The sequence below is a fragment of the Seriola aureovittata genome, chromosome 20 (assembly GCF_021018895.1).
Source record: "Seriola aureovittata isolate HTS-2021-v1 ecotype China chromosome 20, ASM2101889v1, whole genome shotgun sequence".
NCBI lineage: Eukaryota > Metazoa > Chordata > Actinopteri > Carangiformes > Carangidae > Seriola > Seriola aureovittata.
In genome coordinates this window covers 1,621,093-1,648,392 of record NC_079383.1, presented here as the reverse complement: position 1 = coordinate 1,648,392, position 27,300 = coordinate 1,621,093, and the positions used below count along the sequence as shown (strand labels likewise).

Genomic DNA, 27,300 nt, shown 5'->3' with positions numbered 1-27,300 from the left:
AAATAAAAAGCTGCATGTCGTCACATTAGAGAAGCTGGAATCATTGATACACAACTACTCTCTAGTTAGTCAGCTTTCTCAAAGATGGAGTAAGGGTTCATCGGGATTTCTGAAACAAGGACATAATATTGACATTCGCAATATATAAACCAGGATACTCCAAAAACTGGATCATGAGTGGAATACTAATGCACTGAACAGCTCTCAATCCAAGTAAAAAAAAGTAATAAATCCATAAAAAAAAAAATTTCTTGCATTCAAACTGTTGTAACATCTTCCTTAGCACAGAGTGTATGCTTTGCAGTATCTGCACACTGTATAATAGTGGGACATACTGTGCGATATTCGTATCTAAATCTCAAGACATTTCATTACCAACAGCAACCTCAAGCAAGAACAGCTGAGATAACATCCTGAACCAATCCCCCTCATCCTTTGTTGTCAGCGACAGTCAGGACTGATTCGGAGTCTCCCTTGACAGGTCGCTGAACGCTGACACAACACTCATCATTTATACCAGCCACTCCAGCTAAATGCCCCCCCCCTTACTAACTATGCCTAAAAGGGGGCAAGGGAAGGAGCACAAGACTCAAAGCGGACAAATGGAAGTGGAGGGTGGGAGGGCTGAGGGAGGGAGAGACAGAAACAAATGAAAAGAGTGTGAGGACGGAGCCTATTAGGACGGAGGATGAGGAAAGTAACAGTGACACCACCTAATTTAGCTGGCTGCCAGGGCTCACATGTGTGCGGATGCTTTGGTGCGTGTACTACACTACACTGTGTGAGCTGCAGGGGTGTGGTGCTGAACACCCAAAAGCAGCGTAACATTTACAAGGTACTGTATGAATGAAGGTGCGTTCTGGTTAAATTATATCTACACCTCTTGGGAACATGATATTAAATCTTGTCGTTCACATTACATCTGAAACGTGCACCGGTTTCTTTTCTCTAATCTGTGGGTCTGACTATCTGCATCTGGACTGTTAGATTCCTTTCTGATGTAAATGATGCAGCGCCGACCATGGACCCATGCCATGACAATCCCATTGCTGGACAAAGAAAGCGGAATTCCCTCCCTTCTTGTGTGTCCCTGAGCCAACATATCAATTTGATAACCAGCCTGCATCCGAGGCAGCAGCAGCAGCGGGGTATGTGAGGACACAACCGTGCTTCTTGCATATGGGGAGGCTGTGATGAGATTTTTACGTATGCTGTTTGAAATGCATGCTCCTCCACTCGTGATAAGGCACTCTCTCTCTTTCTCTCTCTCTCTGCCTCCACACACAAAGGAATGTCACACAAAGGAAACGCGTGAATCTGCGAGTCAATTGAGGGGAAAAAACACACACACACACACACTATCAGCTATTTGTACATATGAGAAAATCTTCTTCCTTTTTGCAAATCACATGATGGTTGTCTACACAAAGGAAGTGACCACAGTTCCTCTGCAAATTTAAAATAAAAAAGCCTCACCACCAAGCATGAATGCATGAGGAGCTGATTTACAAATCATGACTCAGAATCCTCTCAGTGTCTTTAAGAGACTTTGGCATAAAGGAAATTACTGCAGTCTTCTTCAGCTATAATTAAATGTAGTTAACTACAACTATCACTGCAAAGCTGTTTCTTAACTCATGACTTTGATGTAATAATGAGCAGTTTAGACACTGTGCACCCTGAATGCATCAGAAAACTTAAACTGGCATACTTTGAATGGAGTTTGGTTTACCTGTTTCTTGTGTTTTGACAGTAAGCTATTTAAATGTAAGGGCAAAAAAAAAAAAAAAAAAAAAAATCAATCTATGCTGCATGTATTTTTTTTTTTTAACATAATGTCATCACCCACTGCAGGAAAAGCTGTAATTTCCCACACACTTAAGGCACAGCTTGATACAAACAGGAAAAATGGTAGAAGTCTGTCACAGTTAAACGCTGCTAACGGACAGCGGCTAAAAGCTAGCAAGCTAACGGAGGAGATGCGAATCTGTCAAACAGAAGTTAAAGTAACAGGCAACGCTCCTAACAGTTTAGACAAGATAGAAATAAAAGTGAACGACCAGACTCGACAAAAAAATAGCTCTAAATTTGGTTGCCGACTTTACCGTTATTCAGAAAGAGCCCTAACTAAAAACAACCGACGACCAACGTCGTTTTAATCGCATCTCAGACTGTAACTGAGGCATCAACGTGAGGTGAAACATTCAGGTAACGGTAACCTGGAATAACACGGGGACGTTCAGCCCTGAGGTGACACCAACTTGTGCTGATAAACTATGTGCTTCAATTATTTAAAAGAAAAGAAGAGAAACAACGATGAGACACGCTCCGACCACCAGGTAAATGAACAACCAGCCATTTGACGAAAAGCAAACATCCACTCAGGGATGCTGCCAACTTTGTGTTTGCGAAACTGAGGACTGTTCCTCCGGACGGACTCCGGAGCTCTTTTGTTGGCATAGCGGAATCCAAAAGCGGTGACCACAAAAAAAAAAAAACCTGGCCGAAGAGAGGCTAGCTTTCATCCCGGCCGGTAGCCGTGGGCCCTTTCAAGCACAGTGTGACTTTCAGCTCCCTACTCCTATTTTTCCCAGACAATAAACATTCCTCAGACAGGCAGCAGCAGGCTGGCCGCGGACCCTGCGCCATCTTAGTTAGACACACTCTGCTTCTTCAGGCTTCTTGAACAAAGAGCTTTTTCTGACGGAACTGGCCGGACCCGGGAAAGTAACTTCCGAGAAACACGCGACTGACACAGAACACAACTCCATATGGTCCATTTAAGGCCACTTACCGGTATTTTCTTGTATCCTTGTCCCGAACAGGAGGACGAGCAGAAAGCATGGTATTGCATCCATCGTGGCTACGGACCAGACTGGCAGCCGACTGCTAACTTCTCCCTGCGCTGAGGAAGGTAAATGCTGATTGGTTAACGGCTCCGCTAGTCCCGCCTTTCCAGCGTTTGTTGTGGGGGGGTTAGAACGAAGCTGATTGGCGGAGAGAGCCGGCCACACCCCGCCCCACTGGAGCAACACTATCACTGCTGTAAACAAACACTGTTGGCATTCACTATAATGACAAAGTATAAATGTATTGTATTATATTATATTACATCATATTATATTATATTGTAGATAAGATAGATGGATCCAGCAGCTCATTGGTAATAATAATAGTCAATAATAAATAATAAACAACCACAGTTAACCATATATATATTTATATATATATATATATATATACACATTATAGTATTTCTATAGTAATGTTTTGATGAATAACAAGTTACAGTATAATCTTTTAGCAACCACCTAATAGACAAAACTAATAATTATTCCTATTTCTACCTTTACTGTATTTCAGCCGTGAAAATGTAGGAAACTTCCACTATAGTCAAAGGTTAAACTGATGAGATACGTTTGATTTCTCTATCTCTCACATACCCTGGCTTTAAAAAGAAAACAGCACAGAAACGTACATCTACGTGAAGGGGAAAATCTGTTTTTGTGCCAGAGGAAGACAGAGAGGATCATGACACTCATGTGGTTCTGTCAGACAGAAAAGAGCTCGTCACAGGGGCTCTGACTGAGGGAGGTATCACAACCATGGCAGCTTACACACAAACACACCCCCTCACACATTGTTCTAAAGCCCTATAGCCCTGCCTTTGTCATCATCTATTGAGTAGACACACACACATGCAGGCACACTTGACCTGGCCTCTCTCTCTCTCTCTCTCTCACACACACACACACACACACACTCCCTTTAGTCCCTGGAGAGTGTGACAGAGATTGATGATGGCCCATTATTTGATGTCCAACCGAGCCCTGCATGGCCCCGCACACACACACACACACACACACACACACACACACACACACACACATACACACACACACACACACACACACACTCTCATTAGTCACACACAGGCTGGTACACCTTCATGCATATTTATAGTAGTTATCCCTGCAGGATGGAGAATAAGAATTATGCTCCTCAGAATTGAACATATAGACAATATAGAAAATATGTAGGATCCTATTTAAAGTTCTAAACATCATATTCTCTGTTAAACACACACACACAGACAGACAGACACACACACACACACACACACACACACGCACACACACACACACACACACACACACACACACACACACACACAAAGGCACCACCTGCTCTTGGCAGTAATCAAATGCTGCTCAGGTTCGATTGCTTGTACCTGTCTCTTTTGCATTTACAATTTTGGCATTTAGGTGCATTCATCCAGAGTGACTTACAATGTGTCGAGCAGCAGAAAAAAAGCTCAGATTTTTAATCACAAAATTACATGCAACCAATAGTAAGTGGTGTAAAGGTCAGTGACGACATTGCTATGAGCAGAGAGTGATGTTGCAAAAATAAAAAATAGGTGCAAGGAAGAACAGAGGAAGACAATGTTATTATTGTTTTTCAGGACAAAATCAATTGGATCGATTAGAGATTCAGTGGGGAAGGTAAATACGCCTTCAATAAATACATTTTCATCCCCCTCTGTGTGGTTCTGTCTGTGGTGGGAAGGTCAAAGGTCTTTTTAGGACAGGAGAGAGCACAGAGGACTAAAGCTCCATTTCAATACGTCCTCATTCACTTCCCTTTGGCAAGTCTCACTCAGGAGACTCTGCTGCCTCCTCTAGCACTTTAATAACTCAACTCCACTTTCTGAGACCCAGCCTTCTCCTGGTCAAGTGTGTGTCAGTCCAGTGTGTCCAATGTGAATGTATTAAAACACATCTGCAGCGTTTCATCACACAAATATATATACATATATTGATTATTAATTACTCCGCTTCTTTATGGAGGAGTGTAAACAAGTGGTCGTGGCTCTGCAGTGCAGCGTATGGTGTTGTGTGTCACTGAGATTGAAGAGAAGATAAATGAGTAATGATCCCGGTCTAAATGTGGTAGACATGCAGAAATGAGGTATGGTCTCTGAGCGAGGGGAGGCCACCACAGCTGAACACTGAAACCAGTGTGGGAGTGTTCACAGCTGCAGTCTGTGATTGGGCTGAACTGATGCAGGAAACTGAAACATCACTGTAGAAATATAATGATAATTACAGCATGTGCTGAGTTAAGTTTATTGTTGTTAACATATATTTATGTGCTATGTACATAGTAACAGATGTTGCACGTTAACAACAAAGCATAGAATAATAAGAATGCAAAGATACCACAGGTGTTATTAAGCGGACCAGACTCTCCAGCACACACTCCACCAACGTCAGAAACAGTTGACCACAAACAAACAAAAAACATCTAATTATTTGAATTTTTAAAATATTTTTTATTAATAGCACTTCCTGTCAATTTCATTTCCCACCGTGAAAGTCTAATCACCATCACACACACACACACACACACACACACACACACACACACACAAACACACACACACACACACACATACACACACACACACACACACAGGAGCTGTAGCTGTCACTTTTAACCAAAGGGAACGGCCTGTGCCCCGTCCAGGGTCACTGTGGGACTCCACCCTGATATCTGGTGATGTGGATGGAGCTCTGCCAGTCATATCACTGCTCTGCTTTTATTTTAGACTCAAACCCACAAAAGACTCTGACACCACCTCTTCCTCAACACTGTGAGGAACAAATGACACTTTCTTCCTTGTCTCAAGTTTCCACCGGCGTCAGAAACTTGGGTAACACTTCATACACCCCATGACTTAGTGTCGTTTCACTGTATTAAATAGGCTGCTTACTGATTTGCTACTGGTACACAAAGCTCCTCCAGTGTAAAGGTCTCTGTCCATGTGTAGTGTGATTATAGATCAGGTCTAGCTTCTATATTAATACTGTGAAAGTATCAAAGCCTCAGTCCACAGAGAAATGCACACAGCCTGTATTCAGAAACTGAGCCTTAAAACCAGCCGTCAGGACTTCTGGAACTTTGTGATGTCACAACAAAGCAGTCACCAAGCCCCGCCCACCTGGACCCACCATTCAAACCTTGCAGGATTTGGTTTCTCTGTGTTTTTACCTGAAATCTGCTTTATTTCTATTGGATCACACAGATCAGTCAGCCAATCAGAAGAGAGGCTCAGAGCCTCCTCTCTTCTGATTGGCTCACCGACCTGTTGTTACTAGAGCTGCAGAGAGAAGCCTGAGAGAGGAGATGTAAAACTACAGAGAAACAAATGTTTTTCTATCTATCTATCTATCTATCTATCTAAAAAAGGGTGTTAATAATAATGGTGTTAATATATGACTAACAAAGTCATATATAATGATATATAATACATCTTTAGCCTCTTTTAAATCCCTCTTAAAAACTATGGTCTTAACCTCTTTCTTAAAAAGAGGACACATTATATTACAGCCCACATACCTTACAATTACTGTGCTGTGATGTTCATGTTGTAGTTTCACTCATTAACAAACATTATTGCAATGATTTGGAGGAAGTACAATATAAAAGATGGGGGCAAGCTACAGCCGCACAGCAGGGATTTATTTATGTCTTCTACAGAAAAGAAGAGGGTCTATACTTTTAACAAAACCAAGGTGTGTTTGTCCAGCACATCAGCACCACTTGGATATCACTGTATAGAAATCAGTTTAGACAGATGGACCTGTCTGTTCTGCAGTGATGACACTAAAATCTGACATCCACAACTGATTATTAAGATAAATGTAGTTTTATAACATCAAACTTCATCCAGCCACTTGGAAACTGTGTCATCTTATAAATTTGGACATTTATCTATCACAATGAGAAAGTTACACCGTCGACTTAATGGCTCCAAAGAGTCAGGCTACATCACAGTGAACAGAAGATATTCATGCAAACATACCTGATTTTAAACACATTTAAGGATCACTTATGCTCAAGCTAACATTAAACATATGAATTATTTATTTGTCTAATATCAGACTTTTCTCTGTTCTGAATCTCTGGGTTAAATAATATGATACTGAAGCTGAGCACCAGTGTAAAAACACAAAAACATAATTCCTTAAATTACATTTTTATCTTCAGAGGATGATTCCTCAGCTTCTCCTTTATTACCACCATCAGCTGATGAACCTCCCAGCTTCTGCCCTCACAGTGATTCGTGTTATTTTTATAAGCTGCTTACAGGAACGTATTTGTGGTCTTGTTACAGTAGCTCCTGCACTATTTAATCCAGACTGACAGTGTTGTGTGATCCTGTATCAGGCAGCAAAATAAAAAAGGTCCAGGACCAAAGTAGCCTCCAGGCGGAGCGTTTAACACCTTTTTATGGCGCAGCATTACTTCCCTGGCGAGGCCCTCGCCTATCAGATCATGTTCCTTCTGTGCTGCTTCAAAGTTACTGGGCTTTGAAGAGCACCTGATATATGGAATCATCTTCCATCTTCTTCTTCTCAAGTAGAAAACGCGCCTGCGAGGCGGGAGCTTTTACAACCTTTGAAGATTGCCGGCTGAGGAAACGGTGCTGATTCTGAAGACGCGTACTAAGAGTACGTGGATGGACCACAGGGGGGGGGGGGGCTAAAAGCACCTTGATTCTCTCCACAGGTCATTTTCCTCAAAAATTAAATACAGCATTTTATTCCAAATACCTCTTTCAGCTAATGATACAGCAGTGAAGGGTAATCAGCCTGCCAACAGTGGAGGATATATCCATTTACATTATGCATGGCCCTCAGACACTGTGATATAAAAGGTGTTTAACAGTGAGCAGGGCTGAGGGAAATATGCTAAAGAGAGAGAGCTGCTGTTTCCAGCTTACACCTGTTTAGTCAATTAAACAGAAGAGCATGAACATTTATATTCACACTGTGGATTATTGTAGTTTGTTTTGTAAACTTTATCTTTTACATCAACGAGGAAACAGAGCATCGTTAAACAGATATCAGCTGTTGACTTCAGCTTTATCACGTCTTGTCATTTCTACTTCTTCTGTTTATTCAATCAGCTGTGATACAGGTTTGCCACAGGTAGAAAGATAAGTACTTAAGTACAGCTGTGATGCATTTGTACCTGAGTGAATCATTACACCTTTTATTAATTTGAAATGTCGCCTCTGGTTAATTTGTAGATGAAACTTTTATATGAAACTAGAATCACCTCCTCATGGTTGTCTGCCTCCTCCACTCAGACTAGCTCCAGGTCACGTCCCTGTTTATCCAAAATCGAATCAGTTCATCCTTCAGTTTGTGCAAAATTTGAAATAATTCCCTCGAGGTGTTAGGGAGATATTGTGTTCACAAGCCAGAGACCGTGTTTTGTGAGGTCACCAGGACCTTGACCTTTGACCTTTTACCATCAAAATCTAATCAGTTCGTTCTTGAGTCCAAGTGAATTTTGGTGCTAAACTTGAAGAAACTCCATCGAGGTGTTACTGAGATATCGTGTCCATGAGAAAGGGACAGACAGACAACCAGAAAACAATATGGCTGCTACAGAGACATGAAAACATTTGAATTCTTCTTTGAATTCTTCTTCTTCCTTATAGACTGATGCATTAATATAAAGTCTAATAAGGTCATATATAATAATATATAATACATCTCTTTAAATATCTCTTAAAGATATATTTTTATAGGTGCGATTCCCCATTCTCCTGCTTCTTATTTTATCAATTCATTTAATCACTTTATAGGTTTTATCTTTACTGAAGCTCCTAGTGGAGGTTTTTCTCTCTGATCTCCTCCTTTAATGTATTTTTAAATCTGTTTATTTATTTTTATCAAATTCAATTTTATCCTGTTTTGTAAATCACTATGTAACTGTGTTTTGAAAGGTGCTATCTAAATAAAGGTGAATTATTAGTATTATTATTATTACTACTACATCAGTCACAGGGGAAACTGCTCTGCAAAACCACTACTTTAACTTTGATGCTTTAAGTGGATTTCTCTGATAATATGTCTGTAGTTCTGTGCAGCTCTTCTGTTTTGAAAGCAGGATTTTAAATTTAAAATGTGTTTTTATATCGTTTTACTTTAGTCGAGGATCACAACTGGCTGTGAGTCATTCTTAATCCCGGATGTACTACTGTGTAAAAGAATAATAATGATTGAGTTGAAAATAATTGACACGATTAATTAAGTGATATTAAGACATGCAGGAATCTTCTCTGTAAGTTATTAGGACTCATTACCTGTCTGCTCTCCAGCTCCTCCTGATGGACTCTTCTTTGACACCAAGGATACCCTGGAGGACCCTCGAGTCCTGGACTTCCACGCTGTCACTTCCTGTGGTGTTCGGTGTGTTCCACAGAGTCCTGCAGGCAGAGGAAGAGCTGGAAGCAGCAGAGCGGGAGAAATGCCTCAGCCTGAAGTTATGTGTGGAACAGTGGTTCTGCAGGATCAGGGCTCTCTCATGTGGACGGGGTGGGGTGGTGGTCCGCTGGGCCTGCACACCACACCTCTGAGGACCGCTGCTGCTCCAAGATCAGCTACAGGGTAGTCTGGATGGTGTTCAGGATCAGAGGGTGACAGCAGCTGAGCCACCCTAATCGAGTCAGCCTGAAGAAATTCCCTGAAGGCATTACAGAGATATTGCGTTCTCCACGAGAATGGGACAGAACAAAACCTGAAAAACAAAATCCAGTTCTGACTGTCGCTGGGGAATAAAAATGACTTTTATACTATTATTGATAAGATCATTAGATTATTATTACTCATTCGTTAGTATGTGAGCAGCATCTGTAGCTGAGGTGGAGCCATTTCCAATTATTTTTTATACAACTGCAACAAACCACACGTTAGAAGACCTAACCCTCACTGACTGGAATAGGTTTTCAGGGCACACATGTAGAGGAGGCTGCTGCAGCCGGTTATATAAACCTCTGTGTGGGTAACAAGGTCATCAAAAACCTGTGTGTGACCCAACAACAAAACTCAGATAAAAGAAGGTAATGGACTGAATCAACAGAAAAAAAAGTAAAAGTAGCCTTCAGAAATGCTGAGGGCGCAGCTGAAAACGCAGCTGAAAACGCAGAGGACAGGAAGTTACAGAAGGACACAGAACATTTCACCACAAATCTAAAAAACTGTGAGATTCAGTGAAAGACATCACCAGATCCTCAGAGAGAATTTAACTTCAAGAGCGTCTGAGTAAAATCCAGAGTTTCACCTCGCTAACGTCCACATGATGTTTTTATATAACACAGACTCATGATGATGAAATAACCATCAACTCCATGACTGAGTGTTTCCACCTTGACCTGCAGTGAACCAATGACAGTCTCATAAACACAGATTCAGGGTTTCATACGTCACACACCTGAGGAACCAATCCTGACAGCTGGTGGGGACGGGGGGCGGGGCTAAACACACCTGAAACCTTGTCAGTACAGAGAAAGCGAAAGTTAGCATTAGCCCAACCGCTAACACTATGTCAGCCACTAACCTGTCCGACTGGAGCCAGCAGGTGGTGGGCGGGGCTCAAGGCCTGATCCAGATTTCTCAACCAGGAAGTGAGAGCAGATGAGCTTCAGACCCAGTTTTTATGTGTGAAAACATGTTGAACTAAATATGAATCATAGCAGGAGGATTTTTACAGAATTTAAAACATATCTGGAGGAAAACCTTCAGATTTGAGACTCAGACCGACAACTTTAACTTCAAAAAATAAATGCACTGTCAGATCCTCTGCAGTGTGTCTGTAGACAGAGGAAGAGCACTGATTATGCTGCATCTGACTCTGGAGTATTTGCTGACTTGATTTCAGTTCAACCTGCAGCTTCATCTATTGATTCAGAGAATTAAACAGACGAGTGTCACCTCCTTCATTATTAAATGGAACCTCTCTTTTCTCACAGATCACATCCAGCATGTAAAGGTCAATAACACCCTCCCTGTAAATTGTAGGCTCTACCTGTTGCCTGCATAAGAGGCATTCAGAGAACATCTGTTCATTGTATAATCTACCAGTTGCCTGCATGTGAGGCGTTTAGGGAACATTTGTAAATTGTAGCATTTACCTGTTGCTTGCATGCGAGGCGTTTAGGGAAAATCTGTAAGTTGTAGCATCCTCACTCCTCAGCCTGGGGTCATAAGAGAAATCTGATAATGAAATAAATGTCCAGGTTCCTTATTTGATGTCAAATATTAATACTTGGACAAGATTCACAACAGACAGCAATGAGAGGGTAAACATACTCACTGACAGACTCACGTGTTGTTCTTTAATATATTTTCTTCTAATTTCACAGACACATTTAAAAGTGATGGGAAATAAATTTAAAAAATTTTTTTTTAATCTTTGTTCTTATGAATTGACAAAATGTTCTGCAAACCAACAGAAAACTAAAATATTTAATATTTGCCTTTGATGTGAAAAGGCAAAGAGCCTCAAGAGCCTCGCTGTGACTCAAGTGAAGATACCTCCACATGCCACTGCTGTGTTCAAAGACACAGAGTGCTTCAGCATGTTGTCACGTACTTTTTACCACATACTGTTCTATTGTTTGATCAGAAAACTGCTTTGCTGTCACGCTGTGTTTTAAGTGGCAAAGGAAGTTCACATAAAAAGAAAAGTGAGTGTCACATTTAAAATATGGAAATCCACATTGTTCGTAAAATTTAAGATATGAAAATAACATTGTGTGAGAATATGTGGAGAGTCTTATCAGGTACTCAGACTTCTGAAAGTGTTAATGTGCTGAAAGGAATAACAGCGTGTAAATAAATGGGTTAGAGTCTGGCTCCAACAGTGAGTGGAGCTTAGATGTTAGCTCTGATTAGCTCCACTCCATATATATATATATATATATATATACACACACACACACACACACAGATATATACACACACACACATATATATGTATCTATATATATATATATATATATATATATATATATATATATATATATACATATAAAACTTCCTTTTAGAAATAAAAAACAAACCTACTTACGAAAGCGGTAATGCCAAGGATCCAGAATCATCAAAATCATTTTAATCATCAACAACTGAATTAGCTAAAAGGTTAGCTGGCTAACGTTTTAGACCGTTGTCATGTTCATGATTGTTTATTTGCTCCTTGTTGTTTTCTTGTTTTACTTGCTTTTATTTATTTTAATTGTCCTTCAAACAGCACTTTGGTCGGCTCAAACTGTGTTTAAATGTCTAGAAAATAAATTTGACTTGACTTAAATTAATCATTCAAAACAATATATTCCCTTTACTCATACAAAAGGCTTTTTTTAACACATATTCCCAGGCTGTGTGGGTTTCTCCTCACAGTGCAAACACATGAGGTCACGTCTGGAGGTGTGAGCGTCTGTTAGTGTCGGTGGTGAACAGGTGAACCTGTCCACGGTGTCCCCTGTCTCTCATTTAGTGTGAGCCGGACAGAGCATGCAGCTGGGGTAAGGTGCTAAATGAAACACTGACACTGGCTCTAAAAAACTTCCACTTTTCCTCAGTGATAACAACCTCTGCCAGAGATTAAAGTAACAGCTTCTCTCTAATTCACAGGAAATGAGACGTTTTTCTCGACCAGTAGTTTTTCCCATTTATTTCAAACACCAGCTTATTATTATGACAATGACTGAGCTCCTGGTGGCCGGTCAGGCAGCAGGAGCTTATCAGCTGTTAAAGTCTACTCTGTTTTCTTGTGGAGGAAAAATCTTTGACCGTTTGGCCCGTTTAGCACCGGTACAGTTTGTTCCCTTTGAATCTGAAAGCAATTAAACAGAAGTCGATAGGATCACTGTGGGTAATGAGAATATCCAGTAGCACAGTTTTGTTTTGCTTCCCACAGAGACAAGCCTTGTGGGAGGCTGATAAGAGGAAAGCCCTCCACCCTCATCTCTGCAGCCAGCCACTGCTCAGATCATGTGTTACTCACTTGACCTTTGGGGTTTCAGCCTTATTTTCTCTCATCTGAGCTTTTGTTGGCAGCTTATTAAAGGATGCTGGATGCAATACAATGCACACGGCAGCTATGTGCCACGAGTCAGCAGCTTTCCTGCCAAAACCCCACAGCAGCTGATTGCACCGGCAGATTCCTCCCTCTGAAATCAACTGTTGGAATGATTTATGGGTATGAAAACCTGCAGGCTTGGGCCTTGATGGCGTGCAAGATCCCAGATATACTGCACACCAGAGACATGCGCAGTTATTATAATACATCCACTGCATTGTCCTCAGGATTTCTCCTGATGTCGGCACTGCATATACAATCATAACACACACCTCGTGCACACATGCTTGTGTGCACGAGGGTGAAAACCAGAATGCACACAAAATGATTTTAACTGCTACATTAAAAATATACTTCCTTTCATAAATTCATAACGACTTCCTGTTTTAGCAAAACACATAAAGACAAACAAACTCTAATGGAGATAAAGTGGCACCGCTTTGCAATAAGACCCTTATAAAGGATTTATAAATGGTTTATAATTAGGTTATTTATTCAGTTGTTAACACTAAATTCATTAGAAAAATTATAAACAAGTTTGTCTTTTTTGTTATAATTAATTGTACTCACTATACACTATTATTATATTATTTATCTTCACACAGTTTTCATACATTGATGCAGGTTCACTATTTGGTCACATCAACTTAATGCTGAATACTTATTGATCTTACTAATGAGCTACTGCCATTTATAACTGGTAAAAGAAGCTTTATAGTAACTCATTAATAAATGGCGATGTGTTATAAATACCAGTTATAAATGATTTGAAACTGATAAATAAATGGTTGTTAAAATGAGATGAAACATGAAGACGATGGAGCGAGAATCACAAAGATGCAAACAGAGGGACAAAGAATGGGTGAGCAGTTCACCAGGTAAAGGAAGGTTACACCTGTGTTACACCTGGAATCATCTCCGTGTTAATGTGCAGAACAATCTGATCAACAGCTGAGATTATAATGAGGACGGCTGCTGAGAACATGTCACGGTAAACAACACTGCCCAGGCCTGAGAGGATGGATCTGGTCACGTGATATGATCATGTGATCTGCCATAACTTGATCTGCCAGATGAAACTTTTAGAAAATTAAGATGCTGTTGCTGGTTAATTGATAATAACTTAACAAACGTGATGAAGCAGCAGGTACAAATGCTGACGATGGAGAAAACAAAGAGCAAGCAACAGGTTATAAATGATTTAGAAAGTGCTGACAAGCTAATTAATAAACTAGTTATAAACCATTTATAAATCCTCTAAGGGGTCGTCCTATTGTAAAGTGGCACCGATAAAGCAGCGTTAAAACCAGGTTTCCACAGACCTGCCTTCTCAGCGCTTTCAGCCTCCCTGTAATTTTCAATATGAACATTATCTCATTTTCAAAACCTCCAACTTGCTTCCAGGTGAACATCAAATAAGACGGCAACCTACAGAGATCACAAAGATCAGCAGAGACCCGAGAGCATGACTCAGGAGGCAGATGATAAATTAAAGAGTTTTCACTTAGGAAAAACAGCCAAACTAATAAAACAATCCAGGCAGGCAAGCTAAATACAAAGGGTCAGTCTGAGGCAAAATCCAAAAGAAAATAATAAAAAACGAAAACACACAAAGGCAAGGTCGAAAACACCATCAGAATCAAAAAGGGCAAAAAGCTGCAGAGCTGAGGCACAAAGACGACCTGCAGAGAGGAAGTGGAAAGGGAGTAATGCAGTAATGAGGTGAGAGGGAACAGGTGAGCAGGTCAGGTGACCCTCCTGGAGGGAAGAGGGCAGACAGGTGAGAGTGAAACGACGGCAGAATAAAAACATTCACGAACAACTGGACTGAAGGAATAAAAGGATGAATGAGCAGAGACTCAGAAACACGACAGACGCAGCAGAAAATAATTTCTTCACCTTTTATATTAATACATCATGTTAAATTTATATTATATTATTGTTATATAATGTAAAAGGTACTGTATGTAAGGTTCAGTAGCAGCTAACACACAGTATTCTCAATATCAATGTAAAGCAATAGGCTGCGGTATATTATCTGTGTCGGCCAGATGCTGCTGAATATACATTTCAAGAGAGACTGAAACCTGTCAGTGATTTTAGAAAACGATTAGCGCTACAGCTAAAAATGTCTGTTGAGTATTTGCGTTTTAATATCCATATAAATAATAGACACGTGCACAACAGTGACACTGCTGTAACATCACCTGCTCTCCTCCGAACAGGAGAGTTTAATGAGTTTTGGAGTTTAAATCAACAATCACTGTTTCCTCACGACTGCATGAAAATGGACAGAAGGTCATTTAGCTTCAGACACGTTTATATTCATTCATCTGAAAGACATTTTTGTCCAAAGTGACGTACAAGTGAAGTGAACACTGAAGCTTCAGTGACCTTCGAGTAAGTACTAGGCACTGCATCTATTGTATAAGTGCAAGGAGATCAGGTTAGGAAGTTCACAGTAAGAGCTAGTTAGACAAGTCAGGGTGTTGGAGGCGCTAGAAGAGGAGGCGTCTCTGACGAGAGGAGTCTTCAACAGGTTCTTGAAGACAGGAACTCTCCTGCTCTGACAGAACCACAGACCAGAACAGTCCGGACTGACACCGCCTTGTGTGCAGGGATGGTGATGACAGACCACATTCAGTGACTGAGGAGGAGAATAAAGCTGAACGACTGAGTTCAAGTAGACGGAGCAGACCCAGAGGTCACTTGATTGGGGCGCCACAGGTAGCCAGCAGAGGTCGGCGAGCCAGAGAGTGACATGTGATCGAAGACCAGACGGGCTGCTGCATTCTGGGTTTCACTGTGTCTGAAGGGAGGTCCACCAGAGGAGCTTTGCAGTAGTGGATGTGAGAGGTAACGATGGGCGGCGTACTGAGTCAGGTAATATTTTATATGACTCTGGATAATCTGAAACTAGTCTGAGTGGAGGAGGCGGTAATTCTTCTTCTGATGTTGTATAGTCCAAAGCAGCACATGGTCAGAGGAGGACACTGGTGCTGTGTTGGAAGACTAAATATGCAATGAGGGAACCCACTGTGTGAGCCATGTGTGAAATTATAGGCACAGTACATCAAAAACTGCAAAATGTAGATGCAACACACAGATAGTGAATATTGCTGCTGAGAGAACAGAGCGACATAAAGCAATTCACATTTACTGCCAAAGACAAATCTGATCTCGTGGTATAGAGTTTGGAAAGCAGTGTATGCTGAGGTCAGTCCAGTCAGAAATGAGTCATGAGTATTGTGGTATGTGTGAAATCATTTAAAAGAAAATCTAACTTAGCTGTTAGTCAGACCATTTCTAACTATTCTGATGAGCAAGACAATAATGAGCCTGAGGCCTGAAAAATGTGGAGAACGCAGTAAATTTGTGTCTATTAAATATTTTCACATACAGTTTCTCAGAACTGTTCCTCTGCAAGGAAGGAAACCACACCACACCATTATGCACATGACAAGCTGCAGATAAGGTTAATGAGGCTTAAATATAGTAACAACAGGCTGGAGGAAAACATACTTCCAGCAGCCGTGATTCACCCAGTCTTCTGAGAGGATGTGTTAAAGCCTGCAGCCAGTGTTCATCCCTCACTGGACAATATTTCACTTGAAGCTTCTTCTGAATATCCTCTGATGAATAACACGTCCACACTGTTAACAAGAACAAACTGTGTTTATTCTTTGTTTTGATTAGTAACTCCCTGCAGTGACCCTCACAGTCACGACATTACAAGACTGAACAAGCTGATGAGAACTGAATTCACGGAGTTGTTGTATTTATCAAGATAATTATTTATCGGTTCCAAATCGTTAGTATATCTTGAGACTTCATTGGTGAGAAGTTCATCCTCTCCCTGTTTAGAGTGGTGTCCCAAGGAACTTTAATATTAATTAAAGTATTATTTAATATTAATATTTTAAAACTGCATCCAGTCTAAAGGTCTGTGTCCATGTGTAGTGTGATTATAGATCAGCTCTAGCTTCTATATTAATACTGTGAAAGTATCAAAGCCTCAGTCCACAGAGAAATGCACACAGCCTGTATTCAGAAACTGAGCCTTAAAACCAGCCGTCAGGACTTCTGGAACTTTGTGATGTCACAACAAAGCAGTCACCAAGCCCCGCCCACCTGGACCCACCATCCAAACCTTGCAGGATTTGGTTTCTCTGAGTGTTTTTACCTGAAATCTGCTTTATTTTTATTGGATCACTCAGAAAACAGTCTGATTGGCTCACTGACCTGTTGTTACTAGAGCTGCAGAGAGAAGGCTGAGAGAGGAGATGTAAAACTACAGTGAGATGGTTTTTGATTCTTAAAACCACAAATATATCTTCTTATGGATCAACACTTCAAATAAAGCAGATTCGCTGTTGCACGTACAAAATGCCAAACATTAAAGGGGCATTAGACAACTTTTCTGTGTTTAAAACTTTTTATAATCACTTTTTAATGCCAATGAGTGAACAGGCTGATTCATAAGACAAAAACTTTGACATTCCCCCACTTACTAGGTTGCCTCTATCAGCTGTGGTCAGCTATTTTTGTGAAGTGCTTCAGGTCGCTCTTTCACCGGAAAAATGACGTCGGTGTGACGCATATGACGTGTGCTCTCACTCCCGAGTCCAAGCTCCCATACAGCGGCAACAAAGCATAGCAGCAATAGCAACAATAGCTCAGAAATCGAGTCCGCTATCAAGCGACCGGCAACCTCCACGACACAGACTACAACACAGACTCCATGTAAGCCCAAAAAGAGGGTTATATCCACTGAAGCCCGTCTAGCCAAACGGGAGTTGGACCGACGTCAGGCAAAAAGTGCTTGAACACGTTATCGCGAGTACGTTAATTGGCTAGTTTTTAGTCTTGCCGACAATCAGAAAAATAAACGGGACCGAAAATATGACATCCTTGGCGGAGCCAGCTAGATGTAACTTAGCCACGCTGCATGGATCTGGCATTGGTTGCTTTGTAACGTTCGCAAACGGCAAGCTAGTTAGTATCATGGAGCCAATGGTCAAAATAAAATCTGGGAATATTACAGAAACTACTGTTGTTCTAAATATGATTGTAATTTATTTTCCAGCATTTTAAATATCAGCCACTATAGCAGTGGCACGTCAGGGCAATACTACATCTACGTCAAGTAAGCGTCCAGGAATTTTTGGTCAGCCATCAACAACTGGAGGAGAGTCTGAGCGATTAGTTTGTTTTCATTTCTAACTAGAAAATGACTCAGTGCCAATGTCAACATTACCAATATGTACATACAACAGATGATAACACCTCATCACATGTTATGCTTTCTCTGCTTATTACATTCCTTTCTACAGCTGGAATATGTGTATAGACCTGCTGCACACTCAACAGGGTTATTTGGTGATACTGAGCTGTTATCTCAACAGGGAGGATTTTCAAATGGCTGGAGTTAGACCACTTGCTGAGGCCCAAGCTTTGGAAGAAGGGTGTGTTGTATAATGACTAGACATTACCCCATTATGGCCACAATGAACCCCCATCTGTGATTCTACATTGTGTTATTGTCTTTTTGTTGGCGTGATATGTGCTCATAATAGTTTTGTCTGTAGCATCAAGTCCATGGATGTTTTGGAGTGTTGTATTGGATGAGGAAAAGGCGAACAGCTGTATGAACAGTGTGCAGGTTGAACACATCTCCTCACCACATGTTGTCATCTAGCATGTTTATTTTACAGTGTGGAAGCGATTTTTTTTTTGGGATGTTGTAGAATTGATTTGGACAACGAACCGGATTCAGACCCGTCAGATGTTGACTATGTCCCACCTTTCCATGTGTGGTGTGTATTGGCAAAACTTGTCCTCTAAATGCTTACAGAGTAGAAATATTCACGCGGTTCTCTGTTTCATTTGTATTTTACTATGCATATAAGCATTTGACTACATATTTTCTCATGCAGTGCTGCTGGTGGATTACAGGACATGGCTCCCTGGACGTAATCAATGTAGAGACAGAGGACAAGAGACAGACCGACTGAAACAGTGTGACCATGGAGAAGCACGCCTTCATACGGACAGGCTTCTGGAGGAACTAAATATCAGAGTCACGGACGCTCATGTGCAGATTTCAGCACTGATGAGTGAGTATAGATTCAAGAATTGTTTTATTTGCCATTTGTAACGTGTAATTACTGGTACATTGTAATGCTTACTCAAACTGTCACTTGCCAACTAGATCAAAAAGTGCAAAATTTCTTCACTGAATGTAGTTAGAAAAGATTTGAAATGTGTGTCTTTGTGTATTTCTTTATTCCGGACCCAGAGAAAGGAAATAACAGGATCGAGGTGTGATCCATTCACTGGACATCTGGCATGCAGCCAAAAATCTGACAAAGAAACTTCATGCGGTAGCAGTGTAAACGTGATGATGTAAACGTCACTGAGTACGCAGTCAACCATTTTTTGTTTTGCTGCCAGAAGGCGAACAATGGAGAGGAGTTCATGGTGAATATAATGGGCTTTCACAAGACGATACAACCACCACGAACACATACAAATACCTTTGAAATGAAGTGTGGCTCAGCCGTCATCAGTTCATTTTGTATCGATTCACTGCGTACAGGGCAGGAAGCTCTTGCATTACATTCATTTAGCTGAATCCCTTTATCCAAAGGGACTTACATTAAGGGTCTTGCTGTTCTGCATGCCAAGTGTCTTACGATTTCTTTCTTTGCATTGCGTACATGAATTTAACCACTGAAGTAAATCCACGTCCACTGAAATCTGTTCTACTACAGCAACTGCTAGCTAAGCTAGCTACTCATATTCGCGGTGGATGAACATGTACGTCACACAACATTATTGTTTCTGCTGAAAATGCCATTTTATATTAGGGTATGTGGCGAGGGGTGCTTCACCATGACACAGGCGTGCATGAATGGGCCCGTTGGCAGATGTCAACATCCCCCCCTGTATGCGGCGAGTCGTGAGAAAGACTACATGATATCTGGTTCTGCAGCACATGACGCACTCCCACAGATTATTCTCAACAGACGCTGGCTGAACGATGTTGAGAAGTTTCTGACCTTTCGGTAAGACTAAACACCGTTATCTTGTCTACTAAAGTATGTGTCTGTTTTTAGTATTTACAAGAGGTGAATGTGGAAATATAAATTTTATAGCAATATTATCAATATGATGCCCATATATGCCTGGGTAGAATCTCTCCACATGAATTAAAAACCACACAGTAAAATGTCACTGTGAACTAATGTTAAACTGTCAAGCACCTGCTGACAGTCCTACCTGGTCTATCACAAGGAGCCACTGTGTTCGATTATGGTTCATGCAACGATACAGAATCTCAATCTCCTATTCTGTGGATTATACGCCACTGTAATTTCATTTCATTGAATTTCCTCTGCCTGATTTCTTTTTTTCTGCCTTTATGACACACATGCTTATACTTCATAGATTTCTGCTGATGTGTAGTCATGTAACGCATTTACCTACTGGTTCACTTGTCATTTGTGTTGCTTCTAACTCTTGCTTTCCTCTCTCTATCTCTCTCTCTCTCTCTCCATAAAGGACATGACTTCAGCTACATGACAGACAATGGGAGCAAGAAAATTCCTCAGAATATGGTTTAGACAGTTCTTAATTATAAATATCTATTGACAGACGTGTAAAACAGTACAAAAAATGTAATTTATATATATATATATATACAGAGACATGCATCTTGTAAAAAAAATATATATTTCGATTGTACTTAAATGTTTGTATTTAAGAAGCACTTAGAAAAACATTATACTAGGTTATGTTATATCTATTGAGGTATATTTTATTCCTTGTATTATTCATTCTCTGTTATAAGGAATACTGAATTATTCATTCACTCATTCCTTAGTCATGACGCTTATGTTTTTAGGGTCATGGAGGAGCTGGAGCCAAGTCCATCACAGGACTGACACGTAGAGACAAACAACCGTTCAAGTTCACCTTCACACCTACGGGCAATTTTAGAGTCGACGGTTAACCTGCATGTCTCTGGACTGTGGGAGGGCAGCTTCTTGCTGTGCTAACCAATGCTCCACCATGCCGGCATGAATTATTCATAAATTCAAGTATTACATTTAAATGTTCTCATTTACATAAAAATATTTCTCTCTCTGTAACTGTGCAGGACATACCACAAAGTGCTCCCCTTGTCACTCCTTTGTAATTACAGAGTATTAACGAGACATGGAGGCTGCAGAAAAGTGGCCCCATGTTCACTTCCTTTTTAGGGCAATTAAAAAGTAAATATTAGGTATATTATATGAATTCTGGTATATTTATACAGGACGATACACATCCATCACTATAACTACAATATAGAAATATGAAATAAAATATATACCCATGTCAAATTAGTTTTCTTTGTTTTATTTGAAGTGGTGATCCATAAGAAGATATATCTGTGGTTCATCTCAGTGTAGTTTTACATCTCCTCTCTCAGGCTTCTCTCTGGAGCTCTAGTAACAACAGGTCTGTGAGCCAATCAGAAGAGAGGAGGCTCTGAACCTCTCTGGCTGACTGTTTTCTGAGTGATCCAATAAAAATAGAGCAGATTTCAGGTAAAAACCAAATCCTGCAAGGTTTGGATGGTGGGTCCAGGTGGGCGGGGCTTGGTGACTGCTTTGTTGTGACATCACAAAGTTCCAGAAGTCCTGACGGCTGGTTTTAAGGCTCAGTTTCTGAATACAGGCTGTGTGCATTTCTCTGTGGACTGAGGCTTTGATACTTTCACAGTATTAATATAGAAGCTAGACCTGATCTATAATCACACTACACATGGACAGAGACCTTTACACTGGATGCAGCTTTAAAGGAGATTTAAATATTATTAGCATTTTATATGGACAATAATAGTTATCCAAAAGAGAGTAGTATATAAAAGTATATACAAAATGCATTTTAAAACCACCCACATTAGTACCACAAAGTGTAAATGTTGTTGTAAGTACATTTTAATTGTTGTTAATATAGTTTATACAGTTATAATATAGTAATAAATAACATTACTTCCATGTGCACATGAAAGTATAGGTGCTACTAAGCACCATTTAATATACTTTCTTGTGATTACATGTAATATCAAAGGGTTCTGTCAGAGAAACTTCTGACGCTGCACTTCCTGTTTTCACTTATTGTTGTTTTAGGACTTTGCTCCTGTGACCTAAAGGTCCTTTAATATATGGCTGAGACCAACTGTTCACTTCCTGTCGGCCAGTTTCATACTTGATCATAACCACACTGACACCCTCTCATATCTCATCTCCTGTTTTTTCTACATCCTCCCCGGGACTTTTGGATTTCTCTTTGTTATGATTCATCTCCATCTTATATCTGTCTTATATCATTGTGCCAGTGAAACTAAACTAAAACCCTGAAAGCCCTTTTTTTTTTTGCCATCATCACAGAATGATTTCTTCTAAGCGTGGAGAGAAGCCAAGCAGCAAATATCTGCCACATTTCAGTGATGTATGGAGGGAAGAGGCGAAACAAGAGATGAACAAGAGCCACAGTTTTATTCTTCAGCACGCAGCAGAAGACAGAAGCTGAGAGGCATCTCACCAATGTCACCTCTGATAAGTGTCACACGCTTCCTCTATAAATGATCCCAACACCTTCCCATCATCTCGCCATCACTCAAACGGATCATACCTCCAGGTCAACAGCTCTATACCACGTGGTCTTTCATCCGTCAGAGACTGTGAACCGCCTCCGACTATAAAACCTCTGCTGAGACACAGCTGCAGATAAATAATGCGGCTTTTGTATAATTTCCCAGTTTCTGAATGTCACATTTTCAGATTACTTGGCTCATATAATTGATTTTTTCCCCTCGCCCATTTAGTCTGACATGAATTCACTTTAATTAAATCTACTGCTGTGACGGCCAGGAGGCTTTTCACGCAACACATGCAACACTTAATCAGCTGCAATTTGCAGCAGGTAAGTCATTTGTTTCTTGCTTTGTTGTTTTTAGGGGAGACCTCAGCTTTACTTCTATTAATTGCTGCAGCCCCTTGACTTTCATCCAGGTGTTTTTTTGCCAACTGTATTGAGGTACAGCAAATCGGCTTTTGGCACACAGGAGGTAGAATTTGTGATTTTGTGTGAAAATGCGACTGTATAAAAGGTCTGATCGTTTGTTTGTTACTTTTTGCTTGTTTCATGAGCTTCACTTGCTGGTCACCTTCCCTTTTCCCTGCATGGATTCCTGTGTCTCTCTGCCTGTGCCCACAGGTGATTATGGGCTTTGTGCTCAGCCTGTGGGACGGCTGAGGAGGCGGACCTGTTATCTCCTGGCACAACACATGTAGCTGCTGGCAGCGGCATGGCGAGGGGCCCTGTGCCACGAAGAGAGATTAGTAGGTCTTCCAGCTGTCTTTGAGCTCACCTTTACCCATTTGCATCACCATGGTAACCTGCGCTGCACCGTACGATCAGATCTTAACCTGCCCACTGACGACTGACCAATCAAATCACTGCAGAAAAAATCTTCCTTCCTACGGGATCCAGAAAGGGTCAAAAGTACTGAGTTTAAACTCAAGTCACAAAGAATATGAAGCAGTACAGATTATTTATAGGTCAGTTCAAAAATAAACTAATCAAAAACAATGTACGCTATAATAAAGACATATATAATTACATAAAAAATGTTTATATTTTTAGTTGATTAATGATTATTTTGTGAGGGAAGAGATTTATTCTCAAAGCTGCTGATGTGGATTCCCCGAATATCAATCAATTCAACGTCAATTAATTGTGGAAGGATATATTGTAAAAAATTAACTGATGATGTTAAAAAACATGTAGAAAAATGGGAAAGGTTTATTGAAGGAGAGGCTGGTAAAAAAAAACCAAATTATTATTATTATTTTTTTTGTTGTTGTTGTCAAGCCTGGTTGATATAGTATTTGTTTGTTGTTATATTATTTTTCATAGTTTTATTTGTTTATTTTTATTTATGTCACATATTTTCATTCACTGAAAAAATATATTTATAGGCTTAGCTTAATTTAACATTTGGAAATAATATCTAGTGCTTCTACTGCTGCTAATGTAGTCTATACATTTCACGTTTCGCTGTTATTTTAACCAAATTTACAGTCTTATCTTGTTTCACATTAAGTGCTTCATCCATGTTTTTGGTTTTGCTTGTAATTAACAGCTGATCCTGAGTGAACATGAACTCAGAGATAAATTAAACATTTGATAATGTGCTTCATGACAATGGTTACTCAGGATTACCAGAGTCCGTCTGAGTGAAACCAGGAAACCCAGAGAGAACCAGACGAGACGAGAGATGAAAGGCGACAACAACAGGGACACGACGGAGCCGAAGACCAGGTGGGTAATGGATGATAAGTGTGTGTGTGACCCTGTCCCCGTGTGTCCCCCTCGGCCCCGAGCAGTGAACCCTCACAGACTTTAATCAGTCTTATTGCTGCAGGTGTGTGAGAGCAGGAGGGACTGACAGCTCAGAACGCCTCATGAGAAATGAGACGACGCTTTGTACAATCACGACAGAGACATTTCTACACACAGTTAAGTGTGAGGCTGGATGTACATTGATCAGCTGAGTGTTTTGTGACGTGATGAGACAAATAACTACACATCAACAGTCCTTTCCTGCCACAGTGATTTGTGGGTTTTTCCCTATGGAAACTCCAGAGTTGCAGACTTACAGAAAATGTAACGGACTCAGAGTCTGCTGCTGAGCCCTCAAGCACTTGGCTGATTTCACAGTGGGACAACACTGAACCGTCGTAGACTTAGCAGGCGCCAAAGTCTGAGTGCATGACACTGACATTAAAACTGGGCCTCTCCAGTGATCCTGGGGGGGATCAACACAGTTTACTGCTCCCTGGTGAGGAGAAACCGCACACTGGACTCTCCAGGATCACGACCTGATGGAATTTACCCCTAAAGGACTGAGCATGACTCCCTCTGCTTCCTGGACCTTCAAAGCTCCTCCAGTGTAAAGGTCTGTGTCCATGTGTAGTGTGATTATAGATCAGCTCTAGCTTCTATATTAATACTGTGAAAGTATCAAAGCCTCAGTCCACAGAGAAATGCACACAGCCTGTATTCAGAAACTGAGCCTTAAAACCAGCTGTCAGGACTTCTGGAACTTTGTGATGTCACAACAAAGCAGTCACCAAGCCCCGCCCACCTGGACCCACCATCCAAACCTTGCAGGATTTGGTTTTTACCTGAAATCTGCTCTATTTTATTGGATCACTCAGAAAACTGTCAGCCAATCAGAAGAGGGGCTCGGAGCCTCCTCTCTTCTCCACTTTACCCAAATGTTTTTACCTGCCACTCACTGATGAAGTCGTTTTGAATTCGATTAAACCAACGACAGAGGATGACTATTCAGTAAACATAAACACCAGCTACAGAATGAACAGATCTGGGACGCTGATGCTCTCGTCCTTGCCATGTCTGGGTTTAGCAGCTTTTCTCTCAGAGCTGAACTCTTTAATACCTCGACCCTGAAGTCTGAGTCCTCCTGTCTGATCTGACAAGCGTCACAGCTTCATAGACCCACATTGGGAGCACATACATGTATGTGTTCATGCTGGATATTGTGAGCTGTGAAAAACACCTCTGATGATGAACACTGATGACTCAATGCATCTCTAGTAGCCCCTCCCAATATTAGCAGCCTCATTAATCATGTCGTCTTTGCCGCATGTTTTTTTCTTTTATCTTTTCCCATCATCCTTTCTTCCTAACATCCTCTCTCCTCCACCCACCTGTGTGCGCACCATCCACGCAGGGGGGCTGGGCGAGGTGGCGATCTGCCCTTACGTGAGAGTTAATGGGACCAGCGTCCCCCATCTGTCCCGTCAGGGGCCGTTCCCGCCTCCTGGACACCATCTGTTGCCAGCGCATCCTTCGCCATCCGGGGGCAGGGCAGGCAGGATGGAGGGGAGGATGGAGAGATGAGAGGGTGAGAGAGGAGGAAAGAGAAGGCAGCGTGGGGCGGGAAATGAAGAGGGAGAAGGAGAGATGAAATGATGAAATATGATCTTTCTCCGAAAAGTCACTTGGAGAAATATGTGAGACACGACGACTTGAGACTCGAGGGAGACACTCCGCCCAACTCCATTCAGTGTTTTAATGGCTCCTTTTATTCTCCTTTGTAAATGAAATTGACCAATACTAGAGCTGCTATATATACACAACACTATATAAACTAACCCTATACTGAGAGCTGTTCCTAATATGTTGTCCATCCCATTTATAGGAATTGGGTTTGACAAAATATTAAACATTACCACAATTACAATTACAGCCATTAAAATAAACCAACACTTCTTTATTTGTATTATAATCCTCATGAAGGAGGATTAACTGCAGGCCTGTTCCATTATACTGCGTTAGTTTCATCCAGGTTCCCCTAACAAATATATACGAATTAAAAATAAAAATCAAGGACACTTACAAATGCTAAAACAAATCAGCCCTTTATTTAAAGCTTACCCAATATACAGCAACTCTTAATCAACTGCATTTATTTTCAACAGAATGGTGATGGGGCGATAAGCTTCACAACAATTTTGACAATGGTGATCTCTTCACAAATAAGTGGCTGCAGCTCAGTGGCGTCGGCAGGACTATATTTCATAGTACGCACAAGAACCGCCTGTCCACTACCTTCAGGTTTCTCCACAGGCACATCTACTCATCGAACGAGTGAGCGAGTGAGAACGAGAGATTGATTCTTGTATTTCAACGCTTAAGTTAAGACAAGACACCACAATAAAACTAATGCCTTAAAAGGTACATTTTGTAACAGGGGCTAGCTGTCCTGCACAGTCTGTCTTGTCTTGTCAAACCACTTTGTACCTCAAGGGGCGACAGTGAGTCACTGTAGTGCGACAGACTTATTATATAACTCACTAATAGCACGTGAGGTCCAGGTGAAACGGATGATCTCTCTCCAGGGCTCCTCACCCTGTGATAGTGAGTCACGTGATCCATCCACCGTCCCGCAGCACATGATGTAAGCTGCAAGAATAAAAGAAAACACACATTACAAAACAATTCTTACGTACACTAACATCACTGTTCCCAATGGAAACTATTTATTAAATTTTTACCAGGGAAACAGTCTTTGCACTGCACTCACTTTAACTTTCCATCTTGGTGTTGTAGAGCTTTCAACAGCTTAAATTGAAGAGTGGTTAAAACCTTTTTAAGGCCATCATGAATGTAATTCAAGAATATAATTAAAAGAAAAGAAAAAGGAACTGTGCAGTAAAATAACAATGGTTCAGTTACCGCCTTTGTCATCTTTGGGTGACCCGGGGTCTGGTTCTTCTC

At 40.9% G+C, this 27,300-nt stretch overlaps 1 protein-coding gene and 3 long non-coding RNA genes across 4 annotated transcripts in view; 1 reads left to right on the top strand and 3 right to left on the bottom strand.

The window, feature by feature from the left end:
- The window catches only part of tgfbr1b (transforming growth factor, beta receptor 1 b), a 75,098-nt gene extending 72,204 nt beyond the window's left edge, over nucleotides 1-2,894 (bottom strand). Inside the window, exon 1 of the mRNA XM_056363964.1 lies at nucleotides 2,795-2,894. Within this exon, the coding sequence (XP_056219939.1) occupies nucleotides 2,795-2,858 (64 nt within the window). The 5' untranslated portion in view covers nucleotides 2,859-2,894. The remainder of the gene's footprint in view (nucleotides 1-2,794) is intronic.
- LOC130161039 (uncharacterized) lies at nucleotides 1,834-9,248 on the top strand. Its single transcript, XR_008826092.1, has 3 exons — nucleotides 1,834-2,339; nucleotides 2,826-2,914; nucleotides 9,179-9,248. It is a non-coding gene; the product is annotated as an uncharacterized LOC130161039 (long non-coding RNA).
- A 1,203-nt stretch (nucleotides 9,249-10,451) lies between these two features.
- LOC130161423 (uncharacterized) lies at nucleotides 10,452-26,980 on the bottom strand. Its single transcript, XR_008826146.1, has 3 exons — nucleotides 26,878-26,980; nucleotides 25,728-25,867; nucleotides 10,452-11,072 (listed from the first exon to the last, which is right to left on the bottom strand). It is a non-coding gene; the product is annotated as an uncharacterized LOC130161423 (long non-coding RNA).
- A 284-nt stretch (nucleotides 26,981-27,264) lies between these two features.
- Nucleotides 27,265-27,300, bottom strand: part of LOC130160980 (uncharacterized) — a 1,112-nt gene continuing 1,076 nt past the window's right edge. Inside the window, exon 3 of the long non-coding RNA XR_008826083.1 lies at nucleotides 27,265-27,300. This exon is cut by the window's right edge and continues 57 nt beyond it. This is a non-coding gene — a long non-coding RNA (uncharacterized LOC130160980).